General features: G+C 51.2%; 1 protein-coding gene and 1 long non-coding RNA gene across 4 annotated transcripts in view; both read right to left on the bottom strand.

Annotated features, from left to right (window-relative positions):
- LOC309818576 overlaps positions 1 to 15,439 on the bottom strand; it is a 40,005-nt gene extending 24,566 nt beyond the window's left edge. For both annotated transcript variants that reach the window (XR_014296357.1, XR_014296358.1), the window contains exon 1: positions 15,282 to 15,439. This is a non-coding gene — a long non-coding RNA (uncharacterized lncRNA). The remainder of the gene's footprint in view (positions 1 to 15,281) is intronic.
- A 2,553-nt stretch (positions 15,440 to 17,992) lies between these two features.
- NKX2-1 (NK2 homeobox 1) lies at positions 17,993 to 22,333 on the bottom strand. Of its 2 annotated transcripts, none has more exons than XM_082648136.1 (3): positions 22,170 to 22,333; positions 20,570 to 20,955; positions 17,993 to 19,610 (listed from the first exon to the last, which is right to left on the bottom strand). In XM_082648136.1, exons 2-3 carry the CDS (start codon positions 20,940 to 20,942, stop codon positions 18,883 to 18,885), a joined length of 1,101 nt encoding a protein of 366 aa, XP_082504262.1. In that variant the 5' UTR covers positions 20,943 to 20,955; positions 22,170 to 22,333; the 3' UTR covers positions 17,993 to 18,882. The 2 variants fall into 2 exon arrangements, with proteins under 2 accessions (XP_082504262.1, XP_082504263.1); XM_082648137.1 differs by lacking the exon at positions 22,170 to 22,333 and adding an exon at positions 21,660 to 21,775.
- Between the last annotated feature and the right edge of the window lie 294 nt (positions 22,334 to 22,627).

Genomic DNA, 22,627 nt, shown 5'->3' with positions numbered 1-22,627 from the left:
CGCGGAGCGGCTGGGCCCGTGAGCCATGGTCGCTGAGCCTGTGCTCCGCAACAGGAGAGGCCACAACAGTGAGAGGCCCGCGTACGGCAAAAAAAAAACCCCAAAAAACAGAATTTTGCCCTAAATAACACATCTGGAATTATCTTCCAAACATTTCTGTCCCTCTTAAAATTGTGAAAAATCATTCAGATGAAGTAAGAAATAAACATTAGGAGAGGTTAGTAAGTGCAAACAGAGTCACAAGTCATAGAACAATATAAATACAGTGGCATTACAAACAACTTATGCTGTGCCCCTCACTTTATGACTAAGAAAACTGAAGCCCAAAGAGGTAATGTGACACCCCCAAGGTCTTACAAAGACTAGGAGGTAAAGCTAAACTAGAGACACAATTGGTAGCACAATTTCTACAACCCCACCCTGTCTTCCAACACAGTAACAGAAACGGCAGCTCAGGTGAATGCCAATCATACAATTAAGTAAAACAATGAGCAACGTATCCTTGACCCTAAAAGGTATACACAGGGCATACAAAATTAACCAACGACCTTTACCCAGTGTCAATAGCCATTTTTCTTTAAAAGATGCCTCTTTGGAAGCTATCTTTATGCCTTTATTCTTGCCAGGGTTTGAGGATTTGTATCTATTTAGTGAAAGGTAGTTCTCTTTAGCACTCTCATACCAAGCAGGCAGGTAAAAACAACCACCATATAGTCTCACTGTCGCTAATTTGTCCCCACTTCCAATCCATTGCCCAGTCTGCTGACAACATGGTCTTTCTAAAATGCACATCTGATTATGTTTGAATTTCTTCTACGGCTTTCCATGTGCTACAAGATAAATCTACAGTTCTTAGTCTGGCCTTCAAGGGTCTTCAAAACATTTCGCCAGTACCACCCCTTCAGTTTTACTCCTAACCCTCTCTTCACACTTTCTGCTTCGAGAATACAAACTGAGTATGACTCCCTCAACACAGTATGCTCCTCCTCGCCTCCAGACCTTTGCACATGCTGTTTCCTCCACCTGGAATGCGTGACAAGCTCTGCTCTTCCTTCAGAAGTCAGCGCATTACCTTTTCTCCTCCTGCCAAATATACATGCTTCTTCCCATGGAATACTGCTGCATTTTGCACAGAGCTCACCTTACTCCACTCATTGCATTGAACTCTGCCTATATACATGACTGTTTCCCCAAACACATTGTTTTTGAGGTCAGAGGCACCGCTCTTTCTCCATGCCTAGTACTTTGCCTGGTGTAAGCACTCAGTGAATGTTTACTGACTGAATGAAAAAAAATCAATAAATAGGCCACCATATTCTTTTTCTTATCACAAAATCTTTAAGTCTTAGGGTGATATCCCCTAGTTCTTCTATATAATGTCTAAACTGGATGTACACTGACAACAGGATATTTGTGTCAACCTCTGTTTTTGGTTTCTATCAACTGTTTGCTCTAAGCACAATTTTATAATCACCCTCTCACCATAGAAAGTTCACTTTGGTATGAAGGTGGTGACGAAATTCCAACTCCTATCTAACTGGGAATCAAGAGGAGAATTCTTGGGTCAAGAGTGGGTCACCATTATTCCAGACATGGCATAGAACAGTTGGTAAAGAACGGTTCCTTTTGTGACTCCATTTCTCATTAGAAACACAAGTTGAAGGATAACCTGTAACCCACTAAAAATGTAAATGCTTGTTTGGATATAAACTGGAAGTAATATCAGTATCTTCGTGCCAAGTGAGTGCTTTAAAAGATTTTTAGTCTGAAACAAATGGAATTTAGATTTAAGGGTCAGCTTATTTGGGGTTCTATTATGGTTTAACTCCTTCCAGTTTTCCTCATCTTGCTGAGAAAATGCTGCCGACATGCAAATGTCTTCTAGGACAGCTCAGCTGAAGCGGGGCATGTCCTTGGTACATAAACACACGTTTTCCTCTTGAAATAATACCCTCACAGTCATTGATGAAGGGCTCCATATTCAAAATAGAGAAGAATTTGCCAGTACAGTGTTCCCTTAATATGTATATCATCTTGAGCAGGCCCCAAATCAATGAAGAGAAGCTCTAGTAGCTGTTCGGGCCAATAAAAGTCACAGGGCCTCCCAACTCTGAAGCTACTTCCAATCTTTTGATTATCCCTCCCCCAATGACATCACTCCAAGGTTCCATTTTGCCCCAAAGCTACAGTCCCTACACAAATGTGAGGGGTGCTCACTAAAGAAAGAAGTGAGGAATACAGCAAGAGTAGCCATTGCACCTGCATCATGGATTCCCCTTGGCCATCAGCGACCTTCCATAGAGCAGCCCTCTGCGGCATTATTATTAACAATCAGCACGATTTCTAGTAGGTGAGACCACGCTGGCAATTTCCTATCCCCATGCTTTAACGAATGATAGGATTTGTGACCTCCTGGTCCCCTCACCACTTCAGAAGATGGCTACCCTTTAGAATTTTAAAGGTCTTGAATGGTGGGTGTGCCATAGAAAGTTTAAATCTGGAACGTAAAAAAGAGATGAACTCTGTGGATTTTCCAAGTCATTAATTTTTAGGGTTCATTTTGTGCTACATCTAAGCTTTGGGGGTTTTTTGTTTGTTTTAAACATTACAGCATTACCTAAAACAGTTTTCATTTGAATAGGCAGAGAAATGTGAGTCAGAGATTCCTCTCTTGCTAACTGACATAGAATGGGGACACTCTTCTGTCATTCTGAGTCAAACCCACATAGAATCTTAACGATATTTTGTTCACATTTTTAAAAAGAGAAGAAACACGTTAATAATACTCCTTTATCTTTACATTTTCATATATCAGAAAAAGATTACAGTCAGGGAAATAGTGAGTTTCATAAATGTATTCATTCAGCAAACTTACTAAACAACTATTATGTGCCAGTCAGTACCCAGGTATTGACTAACAGCAGATATACAAAAGGAAAAAAACCAATATGGTTGTTTACAGCTCTAAATTTAAGAATGTGAAATGTGACTACTATCAAATCACAGAGGCTTGAAATCTCCTCTTGTCCACTTGATATCTGTTTTCTTGAGAGAAGAACTTCTCTGGCAGCAAGTGTTAGTCAAGATGGAAAATGTTCATCAGCATAAATTCCAACTTTTAACTTAAAAAGCAAGAAAAAAATATACCTACGTCTTCAACTTGGGTGGGGCCAGTTGAAAGTTCCTCATAAACTTACAAAAAGACATAGTCTTTGGTTTTCTTGAGGGTCTGAAATGAATCCATTACATTAAAATGGCTCTTAGTAGCGAGAGCAAGTAATGATTTGCATTATAAGCTAATAAAATGGGGGATTAGGCATATCGGTACAATAAGATCTTTTTTATTCACTTTTATAGAGATTCTCTCCCTATTCCTGCTTAAATGAACTTGGAAGATTGTTCACCATTCAGTATTGTTTAAATTATAAGGCTGGTCTGTCATCTGGTTTTTAAATATTTTTCCCCTTTGGTAATGTAGATGAGTAATGTCTATCTCCATTCTTTAAGAATACGCTAATGTAATGATAGTCTAATTTTGAAAAAAATTAGTTTTTTAAATATCTTACATCTAGAGACCACCTGACATATTAGAAATATAATATTCTTCCAAAAATACACTTTTCTAGCCATCCTGAACACTCATACTTCAGTGAATTGTACTTTTCTTTCCTGTTCAAAAAGTGCTATAAGTCCTCTCACACAAACAAATCCCCTGGAGAAGACTTCATCAATGAAGTCAGTTTACTTCTCATGGTACCCACTGGCAAAAGTGATGGCTTTATCGTCAGTCATGATAGTTCATTCTAGATCCCAGAGCCACTTCCAATGTAAGAGTATGAGAAAAGGGCCTATCCTGCTGACAAAGGGAACTTCGAAAGTCTTGTTTCACGCTTATGATTCTTTCATGTTATATACTCCTAGATTTTACATCTCCAAGGAAAGAATGCTAATACTAGCGAGAGATGTATTTTGCTTTTGCAATGTTCTTGTATGCCAAATACCTGCTTGTTTCAGTTTAAGATAGGAAAAACTTACTTTTATATATTTCAATCCCACATTTCCCTGAAAGTTGAGTACCTAAATCTTAACAAATTAGCACCAATCTCTCTATTAAAGCAAATGTGAAAGGCCAGAGGTTTGTTCTATGGACAGGAAGTGATCATCCTCCAAATTTCATTAAAAGCTCTTAATTTTTCCCTACTCCTATCTGATAAGGGACATTTTTCCTGATTGTTGCTCCCTGTTAGCAATGAAAATCGTATTTCTGTTTGTGGCAGTTTTCAAAACTGGAGCTGTCAAGTAATGCACTTACAACTTACTATCCAAAGAAACTGCTTGAGAGTTCCCCTACCTAAGTCACTTCTTATCATTCCCCTCCCTGACCTTCCTATGAGTGAATTCCCCAGAGTAATGTATTACATATATGAAGTGAAGAATTTAGAAACAGGGCTGATAGGTGGATCCGCCTGCTGCCACTAAAGTTTTCCTGGTACCTTCTAGCTACTGCAGGCTTACAGGACTGATTCACCCCTCTCCTTGTCTCCTGGCAGCTAAATGGGAATATTGGAGAGCTGCCAGAAGGGTAGGTAGCCAACCTGCTTGCCCTTGATTGAGCCTGCCAGCTTTTTAATAACAGAAGTAGGGTCAAGTAAGTGAAATCACAAACCGAGGAGCGTATTCTGAGAGTGCAAAGGCAGTTAACGTCCTTCCTAAGCCTCAGATGGCGGGCAACCCTTGGCAGAGTAATCTATGATTTGTGGCACCTGACCCTTCCACTGTGACTGTTATCTGTGTATTCACTAGAAACATATTTACAGAATCTCTCCATTAGCAAAGATGCCTTGTGTGTGATTACCCAATTGTCATGGTTGCACTAGGATTTTGATACAGTCCCTATTCACAAATGAAAAACTGCACTAAACTGCACACAGGACTCATTTAGAGCAGCGATCCTCAATCAATAGATCAAGACTTCTGGTAGATCTCAAAGAGATTATCACAGTGTTGCCCCCCTTCCTCCCCACCCCCAAGACCACATTCCCACCTCCCCCCATCCAAGACAGAACCTCCTTTATTCCTTTGAACCCTTAAGAATTCTTAATAAAGTTAAGAATAATGAGCTATAAGAATTATCCAAAGAGATGAGCCTCTTTAAAATAGACTCCACCGCAGAAAATACTGGAAGAGAACACCACTTGCTTAAAGCAGCTAGCACTGCTCACATTTATATAAGTAGTGTCAGCAAAGTACTTTCTCTTCATTTAAAATGTTTTAGTTACAAAGGCAGAATTAGGTTGTAGGCTGGCTTTCCTTCCTTGCTGTGGAATCAAGTACAAAGAACATTTTAATTTTTTTTTTCCTGAGACAAGTGACAACGAGAGCACTTGCTATTAAAAAGTTTATTGGGAAGTTTCAAAAGTGGTATCTCCCTCTTCCCCCCCGCAAATATATGGCATTGAGGTCCTCCAGGCTAGAAAATTTTTGTTTACATCGTTGGCTCGCTCGATAGTGCTAAGAAAGGTGAAGCAGTCAGGGAACCGAATCAGACTCACTGGGAGCAAATAAGTGGTTGTGAATCAAAGTAGAAAAATCCCGATAACCCGGAGTCATTGTCATGTGTCTCCCAAATGAGATGTTCTGAGGAAATAAAGTGACAACGTCGCATTGGATAAATAAACGAAGGCGATAAAGTCACCACAGATCAAGAAATGCTACGAAGGTGACCTGATTTGACAGTCAGTAACAGCAGGTGACCCTTTGGGAACCGCGGCGGGGTGAAATGCCCTGAGAATCGCTGAGAGCCTGACGGCCCGGCAGGGGGACGCCCGGAGCCCCGCGCTCTGGGCCGGGGCCCGGCGAGGAGAGGCTGGAGGCCGCCCCGGGCGCTTCGGGCCTAGACGTTGGCCGCAGCCAGGCCGCGAGGCCCCACGCCCGCCGGGCCGGTAGAGGCGCGGAGGAGACCACCCTCCCTCCCCCCACGTCCTGGCGCCGAGGGGCCGCAGTGGGTCCCGGGGGCAGCTCCGGACCCACGCGGCGGTCGCAGTACGCGCGCCGCCTCGCAGTCGCCGTGCGGCCGAGCGGGCGCCGGGCGCCTTAGAAGCGTCTGCTCAGCCGCGCGAAGCCGGACCCCCGACCCGACCAGCGCCCGCTGCACGGAGCTCACTCGGGGACTAGCCCGCCAGCCAGCGAGGGTGGGCAAGCTCCGCGCTCCAGCGGGACGGCGGAGCCCAGTCGGGGACTTGGGGACGCCGGAGTTTGGGCGCCCCTCGAAGCAGAGAGTCATCTCCAAGCGTTTCTTCCCAGGAGACCTGAATTCAGCCCCTGAGAAGATACTCCGGGCATGAGCGTGGCCACAGGGGAAGAAAGAAGAGTTATTTAAATGGGGGAGGGGCGGGCGGGAAGACTGGGAGGAAACCGTACCGAAAAGAAATCCCCCTCTCCACCAAAACCGTTTCTAAGAAGTCCTGAGGTTTTACGCCTGGAGATTTCACTTTAAAAGCTGGAGAAAAAAAAAAATATATATATATATATATATTCCACTACTTTTAACTGAAGTAAACAATGTGCAACAAATCCTAACTCAAATATGATTGCAGTGAGATTAGGGTCTAATTGCTTAGAGTTCAGGTGGAATCTGCGGGCTAAATCCTACAGGGCCAATCTGAATTTCACAATCATTCTGTCAAAAGGAGAGCGATGAGAGCCCACACGCTTCCTAACAAGTCATTTTTAACAGTTACAAGCTTCGCACAAAGACCACACAGGGCGTCTAAGAGATGCAAATCTAATCCCTGGTCATTCTACAGGCCTTCAACAAAGATGTGCTAAACCCTAATAGAAAAGAAATCAGTTCTCTGTCACCAGCCCCTGGTAAAAATCTATTAGAGAATGGATAGAGCCGCATCTACAGCAGTTGCTGCAAAGGTTAAGGACAAGTACAAATAAGAGGGACCCAGTTTTGTTTTCCGTGTGAAATATCGGGAGAAGCTAACCCCAAATGAGTGACGGGATTCGATCCGTGGCTTCGCATTCATCTGAATGCTAGAAAAAAACTAAACACGTACATTAAGACTTTTGAAGACTCCGTTTCTGAATTTAGGAGAGATGAAACGAATTCCCCCCAAACTTGGACATCTTTGCCTCCGAAATTAATGAAGAACATTAACGGGGGAGGGAGGCCGAGCGCGCGGGTCCAGGAGGGAGGACCTGGGAGTCTGGAGCCGGCTTGCCTGCCTTCGCTCTGCGGTGCCTCATCCTTTCCGGAAAAAGCCCCGACGGCGGAGTCGCCGAGGGGACAGAGATGCGGGACGCCTCTGGCCGCTGGGGCCGAGCGGTGGGTGCCGACGGCGGGAAGGCTGGGCGGCCGCCCTCCGCCCCGACGGGCCGCCGCTCGGCCTGGGTCCCTCTCCCCGGCCTCACGGGTGGGGAGGGGAGCCTATGCCTCAATGGCGGGGAAGAGTCTCAAATGTGCCCTTCCGCGGTCACCAACCACATGAGGTCCTCACTAACAGTGTCATGCTAGGGTATTAAAAGGGTTAATATGTTGCAGCTAAAATATATCACAGTGTGCGCGAGACCCTTCAAAAAGGAAGGGCCCCGAGGATTCAGACCCCTGGGAGAAGGCTGCAAGCAGGCTGGGCGAGGGTAGGAGGGGATGACTGGTCGGTCGTTGAAAGTTGGGGGGTGGGGATTTCCTCCCCCTCCTCCCAGGGGCAGAGACCCCGGCGGCGGGGCAAGCCCTGGCCTCCTCCCGGGCCGCGGCTCAGAGGCTGCGGGCACCCCGCAGAGCCGGGCGGGCCCGGGGAGGGCGTGGGGAGCGCGCCCGGCTCTGCGAAGGGATCTCCAGCACCGACGCGGTTCTGTCCGCAGCGCGTCCTCCAGGGTCGCGGGGAACCGGTCGCCCCCTGGGGACCCGCCTTCCACCAGAGGAAGCGGCTCAGGACCCGAAGGTGAGGGCTGCGGGGCGGGCTCGGCTCCGAGTCGCAGCGGAATCGCCCTGCCTTTTTCCCAGGCGGCTGGGACTCCCTCCACGTGGCGCCTCCTTCGAGGCCGCGCCGATAGGGACGAAAGGGGGCGCTGTCCAACAGTCAGGGTCGGCAAAGACCAATTTTTCTAAAGTCCCTTCTCCAACTGCAGAGAGGAGGGTTGGGGCACTTGTGTGAAGGAACGGGTTTTTGTATGTTTCCACGGAAGTTTCCAGAAACCACTATTTCCTCACCGGGTGGTTCCGCCCTCTACCACCGTCCTCCCCCCCGCCGCCATCAGGTTCCCAGGAATTCGCTCCTCCCCGGGGTAAAGAGCCCGGAGCTGGCCAGGCTGGAATTTGGGAGGCGAACTCCAGTCCCTGGTCCCTCAGCTTCATAGCCCTTTAATTGGCTCTAGCATAAAGTCCCTTTTCTTAAGGTCTGGCAGGAGGGAAGGAAGGGGTGGCTAGATTCGCCCCTCAGCTCAAAGACGGACCAGCACACACAGACATGTTTCCTCTTCAGCCCATTCTCTGCCTGCCCAGGCCAGGCGTACGCCTTAGGTCGGCGCTGTATTCCTTCCTTCCCATCTACTGACATTAATTGAATTTCTCTGCGCTGCTGCCTCTCTTTGCTTTCCTCATTTTTCTCACTAGTCCTCTGATAGGCTGACCTTGGCGGTTCTCTGGTCTTCTTACCCCCCAACTGGCCTCGCATATGGGCCTTGCTGGCTTTCATTCTCTATGGCTTAGCGCATCCACTTTATCTGCTTTTCCTTTTAGTTCTGACATTAGGAAAATGATACCGAATTGCCTACGAAGTAATACTGCAGCTGTGAGGCTGGAATTGGACAAGTAAGCAAGTAAAATGTAGGCATTGAAATGAAAAACTAGAAAACGAGGAGGATGAGGAAACAAATGAAAAGTAGATAGTGAAGTCACTTTGGGCTATAAATACAAGAATATGATGCTTCTGCAGGTGATCTTTGGGTCCTAATGAGGGTCTCCCACATCAGCCTTGGGAGTCAGGGACAGAACTTCCTGAGTAAGGCAGGTTGAAGTTTCTTCCTCCAGACTAGGATTGCTGCTGAAGGCGGGCCAGCAATCCTAAGCCTGTGTATGCTTGGTCCCCAGGGAGGTCCACGAGGGTGGGAAGGAATCAACACAATTCAACCGGCACTCCTAGAAATGGTTATGCAGTCACCATATCGCTATGGGGCTGTTAGGTGGCTGAAACTTCCTTCCCGGGGAGCCTGCTCTGGCTCTCTGATTCTTTGCGGGACACATTCCTGTGCACCCCCTCTGACCACCCAGACGAGCCTAGCCTGGGGCCCTGCCCTCAGGTGGACGAGCTAGCTCCCCTACACCCTAGCAGATTGGGTCCTACTGGTCCAGCCTCACCCTCACCTCCTGTCAGTTGTTGGAGTTCTGTCCTCCCGCTTTGCAGAAATAGGGAGTGTGGAGGCTCCCCGTTGTAGGAGGCCTGACCTGCTCCCACCCCTTGGCTGAAGGTGGACCTGTGCCTCAGGACCACTCTAGCTTATCCACAAAATGGGTCCTAGAGAGGAAAACAAACAAACAAACTAGAGAGGTTACAGCTGGTGTGTGTATGTGTGAAGGATGTCTTTAGATCTTTGTGGTCCCTGTAATTTGACATCTGTTAAAAAGAACACCAGGGCTTTTAGGATGAGTTTTGCAGAAAACTGAGTAAGCCAGCAGGACCTGTGCAGAATCTCCCCACTTGCCCCCGCTCCGTCTATTGGTTCTCCTGAGATCTTCCCAGAGATGAAAATGCTTTGCAAGGACGTCTAAAACCACAACACCTGCCTAAGAGGCACCCCAACTTGAGGAGGTTCATAAATTATCTCCTTTCGAAATAAAAATGGAATCGACATTACGCACGTGCTATTATTAGATTGAGTTTCAGCCTACTAGAAAGTTCGTTAGATGTTGGTATCTGGGCAGAGACGGAATCTCTCTTTTCCTTAGGAACACCCATCAGGGAAAACAGCGGCAGTTCGCTGGCTTTGTTTGATTTTATTTGTTCAAAGAAAGGTGGTGTTTTAAGATCGTTTAAAAAATCCCTTCAGATTAGGGTTTGGATCATCGTCGTGACCCGGTGAACTAATATATTCACTATATAATCTGGGGTCAAAATTCAGGGGAAATTTCTACTCAGCCACACACCAGACTTCTTGGGGAGGTTTCCAGAAGGGGCTGGGGGCCGGGTGGGCAGGCAGCGCGGAGCGGAGGTTGCTCCTCTCCCCAGCTAGGAACCGGGTGGAGAGTCACCGCTGGTTTGGGGGTGGTGGGGGACGAGGCTGGGTGGGAGGAGAAACTGAGGCCTCGGGCTGGGCGCTGGGGGATGGGGGGGCCGCAGGGGGGGGGGAGGCCTCGGACCCGGGTTGGAGGGGAGGCCGAGGGGGTGGGGAGAGCTGAGGCCGCCGGCGGGAATGGGGAGGTCGCGGACAGTAGCTTCTCTTGATCCTGGAAACCAAAACTTTCTACGAGAGACCTTAAAATAGATCGAGATTTTAAGTGCCCACACGTCTAGCTGAGACCCCTGGCAGCCAATATGAAACCGCGAGGCCGGGAGAGGGTCTCAGGCCTCTGGCGGTGAGGCTGGAGGCCGCAGAGCAGCCCCCTGGGCTTCGGTGGCAGCTCACCGCCCCCGCCCCGCAGACGCCCCGCTGGCCCCCGCCGCACCCGCGCAGGGCTTCGCGGCTCTAACCCTCGAATTTTAGCCCCAGACAACCTCTTCTGGCAGCCCTAACTTTAAAAACAAGCTTGAATTTTTCATCAAATCTTTTATCCGTGTACTCTTCACTAAATAACTGTTAACCAGCACCTGGGAAAAGAACTAACACGGTTTCTCTCACCTTTCTTGCCGGCTTTTTCCCCCTCCAATCATTGAGTCTCGATTTTCTAAGCAATTAAGTTATATATTCAACGGGAATATTCGATTTAAAATACATCGGGACTGAAGGCTGATGCGTAAGGTCTGAGGCTAGAAGAAAATATTTAGTGCTTGCCTGCCGATTCTGTCACCCATCATCTGCTCGGAAAGCGCTCTGGATCTTTCAGCGTGTCCAGCTCTTATGATTGCAAATGGCCCTGTTTTCAAATGGAAATAAGACTTGCAAACTGATTATGTGTATTGAATCGGAATCACTTGCTAGATCCTCTTGTTTAAAATGTATTGAAAAAAGGATGATGGCTGCAGACCTCTGTAACCAGCTCCCTCTCTTCTCAGGGAGGTCATCTATTTTGCAACTTTTTGCCATTTGAGCATGTTTAAGCTGGATAATTACGTTGCCACTGTGTTACTGGCCCAACGAAAAGACATGGTACACACGCTTCCTCCCATTCTGCCCCCCCAGCCCTCCTTACTAGCATCACCCCTAAACACCAGACACCATACACTCACTCATCCGCCCGGCCCCAACGCTTCGACCTAAAGACCAGCTAGCTCTAACCGGGGAGACTCAGCTGTCACAAACAACAACAGAACCTCACACACTTCCACTGGGCACAGTTGTTCCTCTCCCCTCCCCTCTCCTCTTTTCCACTCTCCTCTCTTTTCCTCTCTTGTCTTACCAGTGAACGGAACCACAAACACACAAACCCCCAGCTTCCACAGACACCCAACCAACAGAATCTAAGTATTTAGCCATGTCGAGAATTTTCAACAACTAATTCTGGGTTGGCGTGGCATTGTAGTTGCTAGAAAACAGTTCACACCGGAAGGTCAATGTCAGCTCTTACGGATGCATATGATGGTCCTTGTATGGCACCATCTTTGTCCAAGATTTGCTCTTTACCCCCCATCCTGTGCTACATTATGGCTGTGGGTGAGTTGCTCTTTACCCCCATCCTGTGCTACATTATGGCTGTGGGTGAGTTGGCTTTTGTTAAATATTTCCATCGGCTCTCCCATTTGATTTCAACATGAAGCCAGAGTGACATGCAGACAGCTATCTGAGTTTTACCAACTGCGTGAGTTGTAGGTATGATACACTGCAGCACTTCCAAAATTTACAACACTCTGGCGCCAGCCTCAGCAGTCCTGCCAGGGAGCAGTAACCAACATTTCGGTGACTATTGCAGGTTGGCGAGTAGTAATGAACTGCCTACAACTTCTGTTTGCCCTGGCCAGAGGCAGGGATGTGTGCTCTGGGCACACCCGTGGTGCAAGAGTTGCAATTCTATCTGAAGCACACTCACAAGGGAAGGAAGACGCCATCACTGGCCAGAACCACCGAACCCCTTAGACTCCACCCAGAAAACAGTGCCTTGCAGACCTCAAGGCACCATTGAGTGGCCAGGAGGGGAGAGAGAGGTTTAATCCTCTAGGCTTCAGAGTCTCCTCCGAAAAAGCCTGTCTGAAAAAGTCTGTTTAGAAACCTGGTGCTCTGCGGGCACCTGAAGGGACCCTAACTTGTGGTGTTCCCTCTATACACATAGCCAGATTTGTTAAACCGTTGACCTGGTCTCCTAGGTTAGAGGAGCCAGCTCTTAGTCGTCTTCGCGTCATTAAGGTAATTCCCAGGTTTACATCTGTGAGGCCCGCACTCAGCCTTGTGTGTGCCTGAGAGATCAGGTAAATCGGTCACACTCAGACCAAATAAACCCTTGTTTTCCTAGAGCTTTGGACACCTTCACAGAGCAACATTGGGAGGGAGAATGCTAGGTAAGGTGGAGGCCAGGCCGTTCTGGGTGATTTTCCACAGAATTGCTCCAGGGCATAGCAACTGGAAAAGGGTATCCAAGTACACTTTTCAGGCCCCGACATCTTTTGTAGAAATGACATTGTCAACAATCACCAGAAACCCTAGAAATGCAATGTTTAACACTCCACCAACAGCCTGGCGTTACTGACAATTTCATGTAGCAATCAAAGACAGGATTCCGGGAAATGTACAAAATGGGGGGAAGGAAGAGGGAAAGTTTGTCTTTTTCTTCTTGTCAGACTACACTCAGACCTGCCCTTTTATTTCCACTACTCTGTGAAGGCCAGAAGAGGGGGGACACTTGCTACAAACAAGGGGCAGCAACACTTCCGTTTGTTTTTGTTAGCTGGAAACGGTGTTCATACTAACGAGTTCTACTAGTGGGTAATGTAGGTGCAGCACATGACCACAATTTTTGTTGTAGATTGCTTCAAGAAGTCTCATGTACAGTTGTGTGTCTCAGGCAACAAGTTCATTTTCTTTAAGGACAAATTTTAATATTTTCCCCAAACATAATCAGTTCTCTAGAGTTTCATATGAAAATAAATTAATATTCCAATTTAAAGTGGGAAAAACTAAAGGTTTTCGTTTACTTGATTTTCTTAAGGAAAACTCAGTTTCATGTGACAGCTTACTTGAGGTAGTAACTGCATTCAACTTTCTTGCATCTAACAGGTTCTGTAAGATCCCCTACTAAGAGAATCCTATATTCATTTTTTCTTTTTGAATATCTTAATGAAATAGATATATTAGATACATATGTGCATATATTTCTATAATACACACACAGACAGGTGTCTGTATGCAACCTCTTACACCTACATACAGAGTGGGCAGAATCAGATGTGAATATTGTATTGGAAAAAAGAGCCCTCTATAACAAAGCCTGTTATTGCCTGTGATTTTTTTTATGTTGGTTCTCATTTCAAGCAGAACATTAACGGTGACTAATTTACCCTGCAGTGTCCTGCAAATAACTAAAAAAGAAATAAAACGGGAAAGTCAATTTAAATCTCACCCTTTCCGATACTTTGTTACAACTCAACTAATAACAAACACCATACATGTTGAGGAAGCGGAGACAAAATGGGAAACATTATCAAATGAGGATCCTGGGGCTGTGCCTAGATGCCCTCCAAGTAGGGCATTAGGTCACTATCAGAGAGAAGTACAGCCTGCCACTTCAGCTGTGGCTTCAGATGAGGCAGAAGCTGTGCTCTCGAGATGCTGAGCCTCTTCCTCCTCCGTTTCTTTGAGAAGCATCAAGGAAAGTTTAGAAATACAACTACATGGAGGGGAGGTGACATTCAGACCTTGGCTCTCCCCTTCAATAAAAAACTCTTTCCTCTACTCCCAACAACACCCAATTCCTTCAGCCACTTGGATGGACAAGCTTACCGCAGAGGGTGATTGGGGGATAGGACGCTTTTTCCTGAAGTTACTGGCCAAAGAGGCACCAGGAAACTTTCTGTGCTCCAAGTTGAGGCATAAGCCCAAATTGGGCCCCACAGAGGGTGGCCTGAAGCCACAGAACACAACTGCACAATCACAAGCACACCAGTCAGGAAGGCAGGGAGGGCCAGAGGAAGGTGGTACCCAGCATCTCCTAATAGGGAACCGATCAAGGAACACATTCAGCTCATCCCTCCCAATACTCAAGTCTGTTGCTTTCCATCCATTCTAAAAGACAGCAGCATTTGAAACAAACAAGCCAGCAAACCATGCCTAAGAGCCATAGCATCTTAGATTCACATTTCCCAACCGGCTTTCTAGTTCTCCGCAAACAATATCCTCGATCACCTGGCTCCCCACTCCACACACACACCAATAATTGGGGGGGGGGGAGGGAAAGCGATGTCTAGAGAGACTGGGGACGTTAGATCAGAAGTCAAGGCAGCTTCTCACAGCTCTCTTGTTTAAAGAAAATGAATGTCTGCCTGGCTTGCTTTTAGTTCAGGAAAGGGGTCAGTCTTTATCAGCATGGTTCACACAGATCCTGGATTTTTCCCCCCCTTATCTTAAATTGACCCGCTTTTAAGATAAAGCCATAATAGAGAAAGCATTGACCTTACCTGGTCCCTAATGAGTTGGAAGTCAGAAAACCCCGCTCTCCTTTCCTCTTATCCCGGGTCGCCTGAGAAGAGACTCGCGCTACCTTTTGTGCACTCGCGCCAGGAGAAAGCCCCTCACCGGCGCCCAAACGCCCGCGAGCGCGCTCGGAGAGTGTGCGGCCTCTGAAGTATGAGAATTCTTCCCTGAGGTCTCAAAATCGGGGACCTCAAGCCCAGACCTAGGCCTACCCCTGCCCCAGGACGATTAAAACCCCCTGGAAGGCTCCCGAGACAGTCTTGCCCTTAGAAAGGCCAAGCCCTAAGCCGTGGGAAGAAGAGCTGCCTCCTGCGAGGCCCTTGGACTGGAGCGCGCGGGGACGCCCCCGACTCCAGGAGTAAGTGCCCTGAGCGCTTCTCGCCGAGCCGGCTCCGGCCTGCCTCTGATTTCGCTCGTGGGCCCCGAGCTACTTCCCACCGTGCCGGCCCAGTCCCAGAGCCGGTGCCCTGGCTGGTGACGCATCCCCTGCCCCCACCCACCTCCTGGGCTTGAGGACTCCAGCTGTACCCGCTTCTGTTCCTGCTGGGGGCGGCGGCGGCCCGGGCTCCCTTCTTTCCGGCTCGGAGCATCTCTTTCCCGATCTTGTCGCCTCCCCTAAGCCCGGCCCAGTCCCTGGCCCGGCCAGCTGAGAGGGCAGCTTTCCTGCCTCTCCGACCCACAGCTCCGAGTTCCCAGGTTGGGGCGGGGGTGGGGAGCCGCTTTGGGATGCTAAACATCAAACAAGCCAAGCCTGGGGTTTCAGGCCCTGAAGCCACTAGAGCCGCTCTCCAAGGCTCTCGAGAAAGTCCTCGTGTTTACATGGCGGGGTTGGAGGTGGGGAAGAGGAGGAAGGGGGGGGGGATGCTGTCTGCAAAATCTCCCCCACTTCCCGAAGCCATCGGGGCCTAGGGATGGATGGGGTGCTTAGGTGGTGGCGTTCAGCTGCTCCTGGACCTCGGGGCGAACTGCGCTGCCCCCGCGCGTGGAGAAGCTTCTGGCTCTTCCAGGCACTTCAGCGTCAGACACATCACCAGAAGTCATTCTCCATCAGAGGAGACCAGAACCTCCCTGGGCCAGAGATGCTGGAGACTTAGGGGAGGTCCACTGCTGGAGAAGACAAAGATCGCAGAGGCTGACCGGAATGTGGGGATGAAGTGTGTCTCCGTCTTTGGTCTTTCGCTGCACCCAGCACGCACCCTTTTCCCTACCAGGACGCTTCAGGTTGCCTTCCAGGGCCGCTTCCTGCAGCTACAGCGATGTGCGGCCAGGGACCGGAGCTGGTGGACCCCGTGTGATGGATGGAGAGAAGGGGCCAAGGCCCTGTTTGTCTCGGTTCCATCTGCAGACCCGGCTGAATTCACCTCTTCTCGGGACCAGTAAACAGACTTCAAAATTAAGCCAACTCTAGACGGCAGGGAGAAGAATGTATTTGGTAGAAACTCCAACCAGTGCAAAGACTGAGGGTACCACAGCTCACTAAAATTGTTACTCTCCGGGGCCGGGGCGCTCTGGGCGAGATGGGTTGGGGAGACAGCCCCCCTTGTGTCGGGCATGGGGGCAGGTGGAGCGGTAGCTCCCACCCCACAGAATTCAGACCTTAGCATTAACATCTCCCTGCCAAGCCGGGCCTGAGCTGGGTGACTCAACTACCTACACACACTGTCCCAGGACCACTGCTGCCCATTCCAATACAAGTGTTCAGACTTCCCGGGTTTTTTCTTGTTTTCCAAAACGTGAGGCCTGCTGAGACTTCCCCCAGCTAGGACACACTCTAGATCTAACCAACTGCCCTCTCGAAATCTCCAAGTCTCTTTTAGATACTGAAAACAGTATCTCAGCAGCCAAACCCGAGGAAGGAAGTCCGTCCTAGTCCCCAGTCAGGGCGCCACAGAGAAGAGCCCCCAGGAAGTCAACAGAGAGGACCGCTGGTGCCAGCACACCCCCCCTCCGCACCCCCCCTCATTTTCCTTACACATTTCTGGGGGGTGAGGGTGGGGGTCTGGGAAGAGAGAGATGGAGTCAGAATGAGCTGCAAAGAGAGGAAGAAAAGGTGGTGACAGGCAAGAAGGGAAAAAAGAAAGTTGAAATTCCAGGCGATAAATGAGCACATGCCAAATATGAATCAATCCTCCACAATCAAACACTTTCAGGCCTAGAGAAAAGTGCTGGGAGGGGCATCTGTCCACAGCCCACCCAGCCACTTTTCCTGTAGGTTTGTCAGAGGTGACACGCAAGGGGCAACAGCCCATCAAGGGACGACAATTTCTCTGTCCACAACCACTCCTTCTTCCTCGCCTCCCCGGGGCAATTAAGACTTCCCCAACAGCTATATCTGGGTACCAAAGAGATCAAGAAATTAAAGGTAGCGAGAGAGGTCAAAGTTTTTTGTTTGTTTGTTTGTTTTGTTTTCTGTTTTTGCTGGGATGGGGGCGGGGGAGCGCGGGGAGAGGTGGAGAGTTGGAGACAGGAGAAAGATTCCTTACTACAAAGATTTAGGAGACCAGGAGCCCAGAGATGGAAACCTTGGAACAAAGAGCAGAAAGGCCAGCTCCCAAAGTCCTGCCAGGGGTGTCCCCAAGGCCAGCAGCCCAGTCGGACACCTCCCAAGGCCGGAGAGGCCACGAGAAGCCGTCGGCCAGCCTGTGCGGGGATAACTGTTTTAGAGCAGAAACGAAACCCCTAACAACTTCCTCGCTTTCGAAAACAGCCTCCCACCGAATTCTAGTCCCAAGGAGGCTCCGCTGAGGATTCAAAATAAAGAATTAATGTTGAAATCTACAGGCATAATCCGTCTAGTAAAAATAATCGTTCATTCAGGGTTATTGAAAACGAAAATCCGAGGCCGGCTGCTTTAAAACACTGGCTCAGCTGCATAAGATCACGGTAGATACTTCTGAGGTTTTAAGAAACAGAAGCCTGGCTTTGAAAACTAGTCCTTTGGTCTCTTTTCTCCCTTTTCCTCCTGGTGGAAGGAGTCTAGCTTTTCTACTCTCTATTGCCAAGTCCCAGGACTGCTCAAGGTTTGGTTCTACTTAATTCAGAGGCAGAACAAAACTCCCTCTTCCCGTGGGGCAAAGACTCTGCGCCCGGCCTCCTTAGCTGGTTCAGGATCCTTTGAGCCCCCAAACAATTCGAATCTCATCAGGCCCATGTTGAGCCACACCCCCTACCCCCAAAAAAGCCAAATCAAAGCCAAACAAAAGATGGGGTTTTTAATCAGAAAAAGAATCTTTTTAATTTGTATAATTTATTAGAAGCTTCTTAGGAACTATACTTAAGCCAGATATCTACATAAGTTACAACAGAAAAAGACTGACGCTGCAAATACCAAACTGGCAAATAATATACACAGATTTGTCGAGGCCCATAAAAAATATGATGGGCTGGGGACGGGGACTGGTTTTTTGTTTTTGTTTTTTACAACAAAATGTACAGATTACTAAAACTAAGCATTTAGTCCAACTTTTGACAGCGTTTTACAGCTACAAGTTCACATCAAACATAAAACAATTTTAACCAGGGCCGGTCTCAGCTGAGCCTGGGTGGCCAGAGGGGGCCAGGAGGGGGCATTTCCTTTGTGTCAGTGGCAAGCGGGATCTGTCGAGGAGTCTTTTCCTCTCCCCAGCCCCCCCCCGTCGCCCCTTCAAAGAAATCCTGGTATTTACAGGCAAGTCCACTTTGCTGGCACAGTGTACCCAGAGTGAAGTTTTCCATCTTTAGAGTCCGGAGGCATGTCAGCGTAGAGCCCTCTCCAAACTGCGCCCCACCCGAGCGTGGGAAACCCATCGGAATCACCCAACAGACACCCCCAAAGCGGTTCTTGTTATGTCCTTCTCTGTTTAAGACTCCTTAAAGAACTGGATCGCTTGGTTGTTTTATTTTCTTTTTTAAAAAAAAAATCCTGCAAATTTTAGAAAAAGAAAAGAAAAGAAAAGAAATACGTCCAGCAGTTTGGTCGTTGTGTTTTTCCCCTTGGTCTTATCGGGACAGGTTCTTTAGAAAAGTCGAAGCGCACAGTGTAGTGGGTGGTTGGTGGTGTGTGGCGGGCAGTAGGGGAAGCGATGAGGCAGAGCGCTGGGCTAGGCCCGGCCCGGCGTCCTCTCACCAGGTCCGACCATATAGCAAGGTGGAGCAGGACATGGTGCCGTAGTCCGAGCCCGAGGAGTTCAGGTGGGACAGGCTGGAGACCTGGCCCTGCAGCGCCGCGGGGCTGGTGGCGTGGTGCGCCAGGTCCGGAGACTGGCCCGCGCTGCCCGGCTGGTGGCCCGGGTGCGCGCCGAGGCCGGGGCCGCCGCTGCCCACTGAGATAGCTGCTGCCGCCGCCTGAGCGGCCTGCGCCTGCTGCTGCGCCTGCTGCTGCGCGTGGCCTTGCAGGCTGGCGGCGCCCGGCGCAGGGGCGCCCGCCTGGCAGGGTTTGCCGTCTTTCACCAGGACCGGCACAGCCACGCGGCGCGGTGACTGCTGCTGCGCTTGCTGCTGCTGGCACCCGGCGCCCCCGCCGCCGCTATCCTGCTGCAGTTGCTGCTGTGCCGCCTTGTCCTTGGCTTGGCGCTTCATCTTGTAGCGGTGGTTCTGGAACCAGATCTTGACCTGCGTGGGCGTCAGGTGGATCATGCTGGCCAGGTGCTCGCGCTCGGGCGCGGACAGGTACTTCTGTTGTTTGAAGCGTCGCTCCAGCTCGTACACCTGCGCCTGGGAGAAGAGCACCCGGCGCTTCCGGCGCGGTGCGCTTGGGAGTGGGGCCATGTTCTTGCTCACGTCCCCCAGAGAGCCCAGGCCGCCCATGCCGCTCATGTTCATGCCGCTCGCCGGGCCCATGAAGCGGGAGACTGTAAGCGACAAACGCACAGCGTCGGCAGGGGCCGGGCCGGGCCAAACCACCTCTGCCTTCTGCGCGTTTGGCCGGCCCGGCCCCTGCCCCGACGGCGCACTCCTCACCTAGGTCGCCTCCACCCTGAGAGGCCCAGCCGCGGGATCGCCAGCGCCTGCCCCAGGCCGTGCCGTCGAGGAGTTTACTGCAGAGCTCCCCGCCTCAACCCCGGCTACCTCCCTCAGTCTCGGTGCTTCACCCAAAAAGCAGAGTGGAGAAAGACTGTTCCTCCTGTTCCTTTCGTGCCCAGCCCACCAGATTCGTGCGGTTAGTGGGCCACGGGCAGCAAACTGGGCCCAGGCCAGGAACTGGGGTCTAGCTGTAGGCTCCAGCTTTGGGAGCTTAGGAGAGGGAGGTGTTCGCTTTCGAAAAGCTAGAGACCCCGAGACCCCAGACTCTTTGCCTCTTGGCCGCTCTCTCCGGTCAGCCCCAATGAGGGCATTTGTTCGGCCCATTTAGAACCCCCTCTGGAGCCACAAGCCCTCCCTCAAGCCTAGACTGGAGAGTGGGCCAGGCCAGGGGCCTGAGCGCATCGTCCCAGCAGGGTAACCTCCCTCCCGGCCAGGCCGCGCCTCTCCGCGCCCTGCTCGTCTCGGCTCTCTTAGTTAGGGGGCCACCTCCCTCCGCATTCCGAGGTCTCCCGCGCGGAGCAGAGCGGCCACTTGGCCGCATCTGGCAGACGCCAAATACCAGCTCCTGCCCTCAGGACCCCAGAGCTACCAAGTGCCTCTTCTTGGACCCCTCAGCTCAACAAGGGAAGACTCCCGAGATCCTGCGCCCGACTCGTTGGCGCCACTGCCCGGCCGCCCACCCTGATGATGCCCAGCACGCAGCCGGCAGGCGCCGCGCCTTCCCGGCGGCTCTCCCCGCGCCTCCGGCGCTCAACCCGCGGCCCTGCAGTGGGGCGGCCTCACTTACTGGCGGGGAAGCGCGGGTCCGGGTTGGCGCCGTACCATCCGGGGCCCGAGGTGCTGTTCCGCATGGTGTCCTGGTACGGCGGCAGCTCGCTCATGTTGCCCAGGTTGCCGTTGCAGTAGCCCCCCACGGCGGAGTGCGAGAGCTGGGGCACCCCCGCAGCCGTCATGTGGTAGGCGGCGGTGACGGCACCGTGGTGCCCCACGGCGTGCTGTTGCATGGCGGCGGCCGGCGGTGCCGCCTGGCCCTGCCTGTAAGCCGCCAGCGGAGCCCCGAGGCCGCCGCCCTCCATGCCCACTTTCTTGTAGCTTTCCTCCAGGGGACTCAAGATGTCAGACACTGAGAACGGAGTCGTGTGCTTTGGACTCATCGACATGATTCGGCGGCGGCTGGAGGAGGAAGGAAGAGGAGGAAAAAAAAGGGAGAGGGGGAAGGCGAAGCCTAGCTGCTTTTTTTTTTCTCCCTTTGCCAAATATTCTGGTGTTACCTTAACGCCGATCTTGTTGGATGTACACGTAACCGAGTGGACCGAGTCCGCCTTAATTGGCTTGAGTGGAGGCTCGGGGGCTGCCTCGCGTTTGTTTTAGCCCGGCGCCAGGTTTTAGGCAGCCACCAGAGGCGGGGCGTAAGCGCTAAAGCAACAAGACAATAGAAGCCTACATCTTGCCCGAGATAATTAGCTTACATGCTGATGACAAGGTAAACACCTTTAAGTTTCACTTGTCAGGATTTTTAGGTCTCAAAGAGGGAGAGAGAGAGAGACAAGAGAGAGAGACAGAGAGAGAGAGAGGCAGAGACGCGACCCAAAGCATTTCTTTCCCCCTCCCCCGGAACCCCTACCCCCATTTTTGTGGGGTGCGGTGGCGCGCAGGAGGGGGGGAGGCGGGGGGGGAGGGAAAGGAGGAGGGAACCGAGAGAGGGGAGGGCAAGAGGTGGGATGGGGAGTAGCCGAGGAGGAGGGATGTTGGGGAGGAAGGAAGGTGAACGCCGCTTTGCAACCAACTTGCGGAGTTACAAAGTGAACCACTTTCCAGTTGGGTCGGGGTTCCCCGGGCGGGGACGGGGAGTGGGCCAGGGGCGGGTGGGTTTTCACCTGAGCCTGCCGGGGCTGGTCCTCCCTCCCGCCGCGGCCTCCCAGCCCCGCGCCTTCCCACCGCCTCCGGACCACATCTGGCTTCGCAGCGCCGAGCCCCAGTCGCCACCAAAGGAGCTCGGGAGTCAGGGGACGAACCCTGGGGCTCCACTGTTGGTCTGCGTGTCTGTCAGTCTGTCTGCCTCTTCTGCCGCCGTCAGAAGGACACCTCTGCTCCCCGCCCCCTTTCCCCCTACCCGAGAGAGAATCCCAGCGGGCGGAGGAGGCGCCGAGCAGGGGATCGGCTGCCGCCGAGAGGCTGTCCCAGATCCCCGCGCCGCCCTCCCCCCAGCTCAGGGTCTTCCCAGAGGGCTAGGGCCCCCTGCTTCACGCCTCCTCCAACCCACACTCGGCTACCCTTCCCCACCCCCATCCCCTGCTAAGGCAAGGACACCACTGGCCGCCCGAGCTGAGAAGCTGGGGGGATTAACGCGAAGGGCCATCGCTGAAGTTGCTCCACCTCGAACAAACCTGGTGTCCCCGACCCTCGCCCATCGCCCGGACACGCGGGGTTCTGGGACTGGAGCTGACTTTCCGAGGACATCACAGCCCCAGCACCCGAGCCCAGGGTCACGCTGTTTTCCCCCCTGATGCTTCAGAGAGGGCTCGGGCAGGGAGCGTCGTGAGTGCCCGCCCGCCTGTTGCCGGGTGGAACTGAGCCTGAACCCCGGCGGGACGAGCTGGCCGGGAGGGGGCGAGTCCCCGGGCGTGAGCAGCTGAGCGGGCGGGAGGCTGGGTTGAGGCTTGCCTCCACCCGGAGCTCAGCCATGCAAAAGCGCACTTGCTCCCCCGGCAGTAACCAAATATCTTTGTTCAAAGCGCCGGCATAAATGGCCAGTCGCTTTGTGGCCACTCTGGATATTAGTAGATGAGGATCATTCTGCTTCAGTTGGGCGCCTCTCATCCGGGTAGCAAGAAACTGCTTAGGA

The sequence above is a fragment of the Grampus griseus genome (genome assembly GCF_964374135.1).
Source record: "Grampus griseus genome assembly, chromosome: 2".
Lineage (NCBI taxonomy): Eukaryota > Metazoa > Chordata > Mammalia > Artiodactyla > Delphinidae > Grampus > Grampus griseus.
The sequence above is the reverse complement of the archived record's forward strand: the minus strand, read 5'-3'. Positions and strand labels throughout refer to the sequence as shown.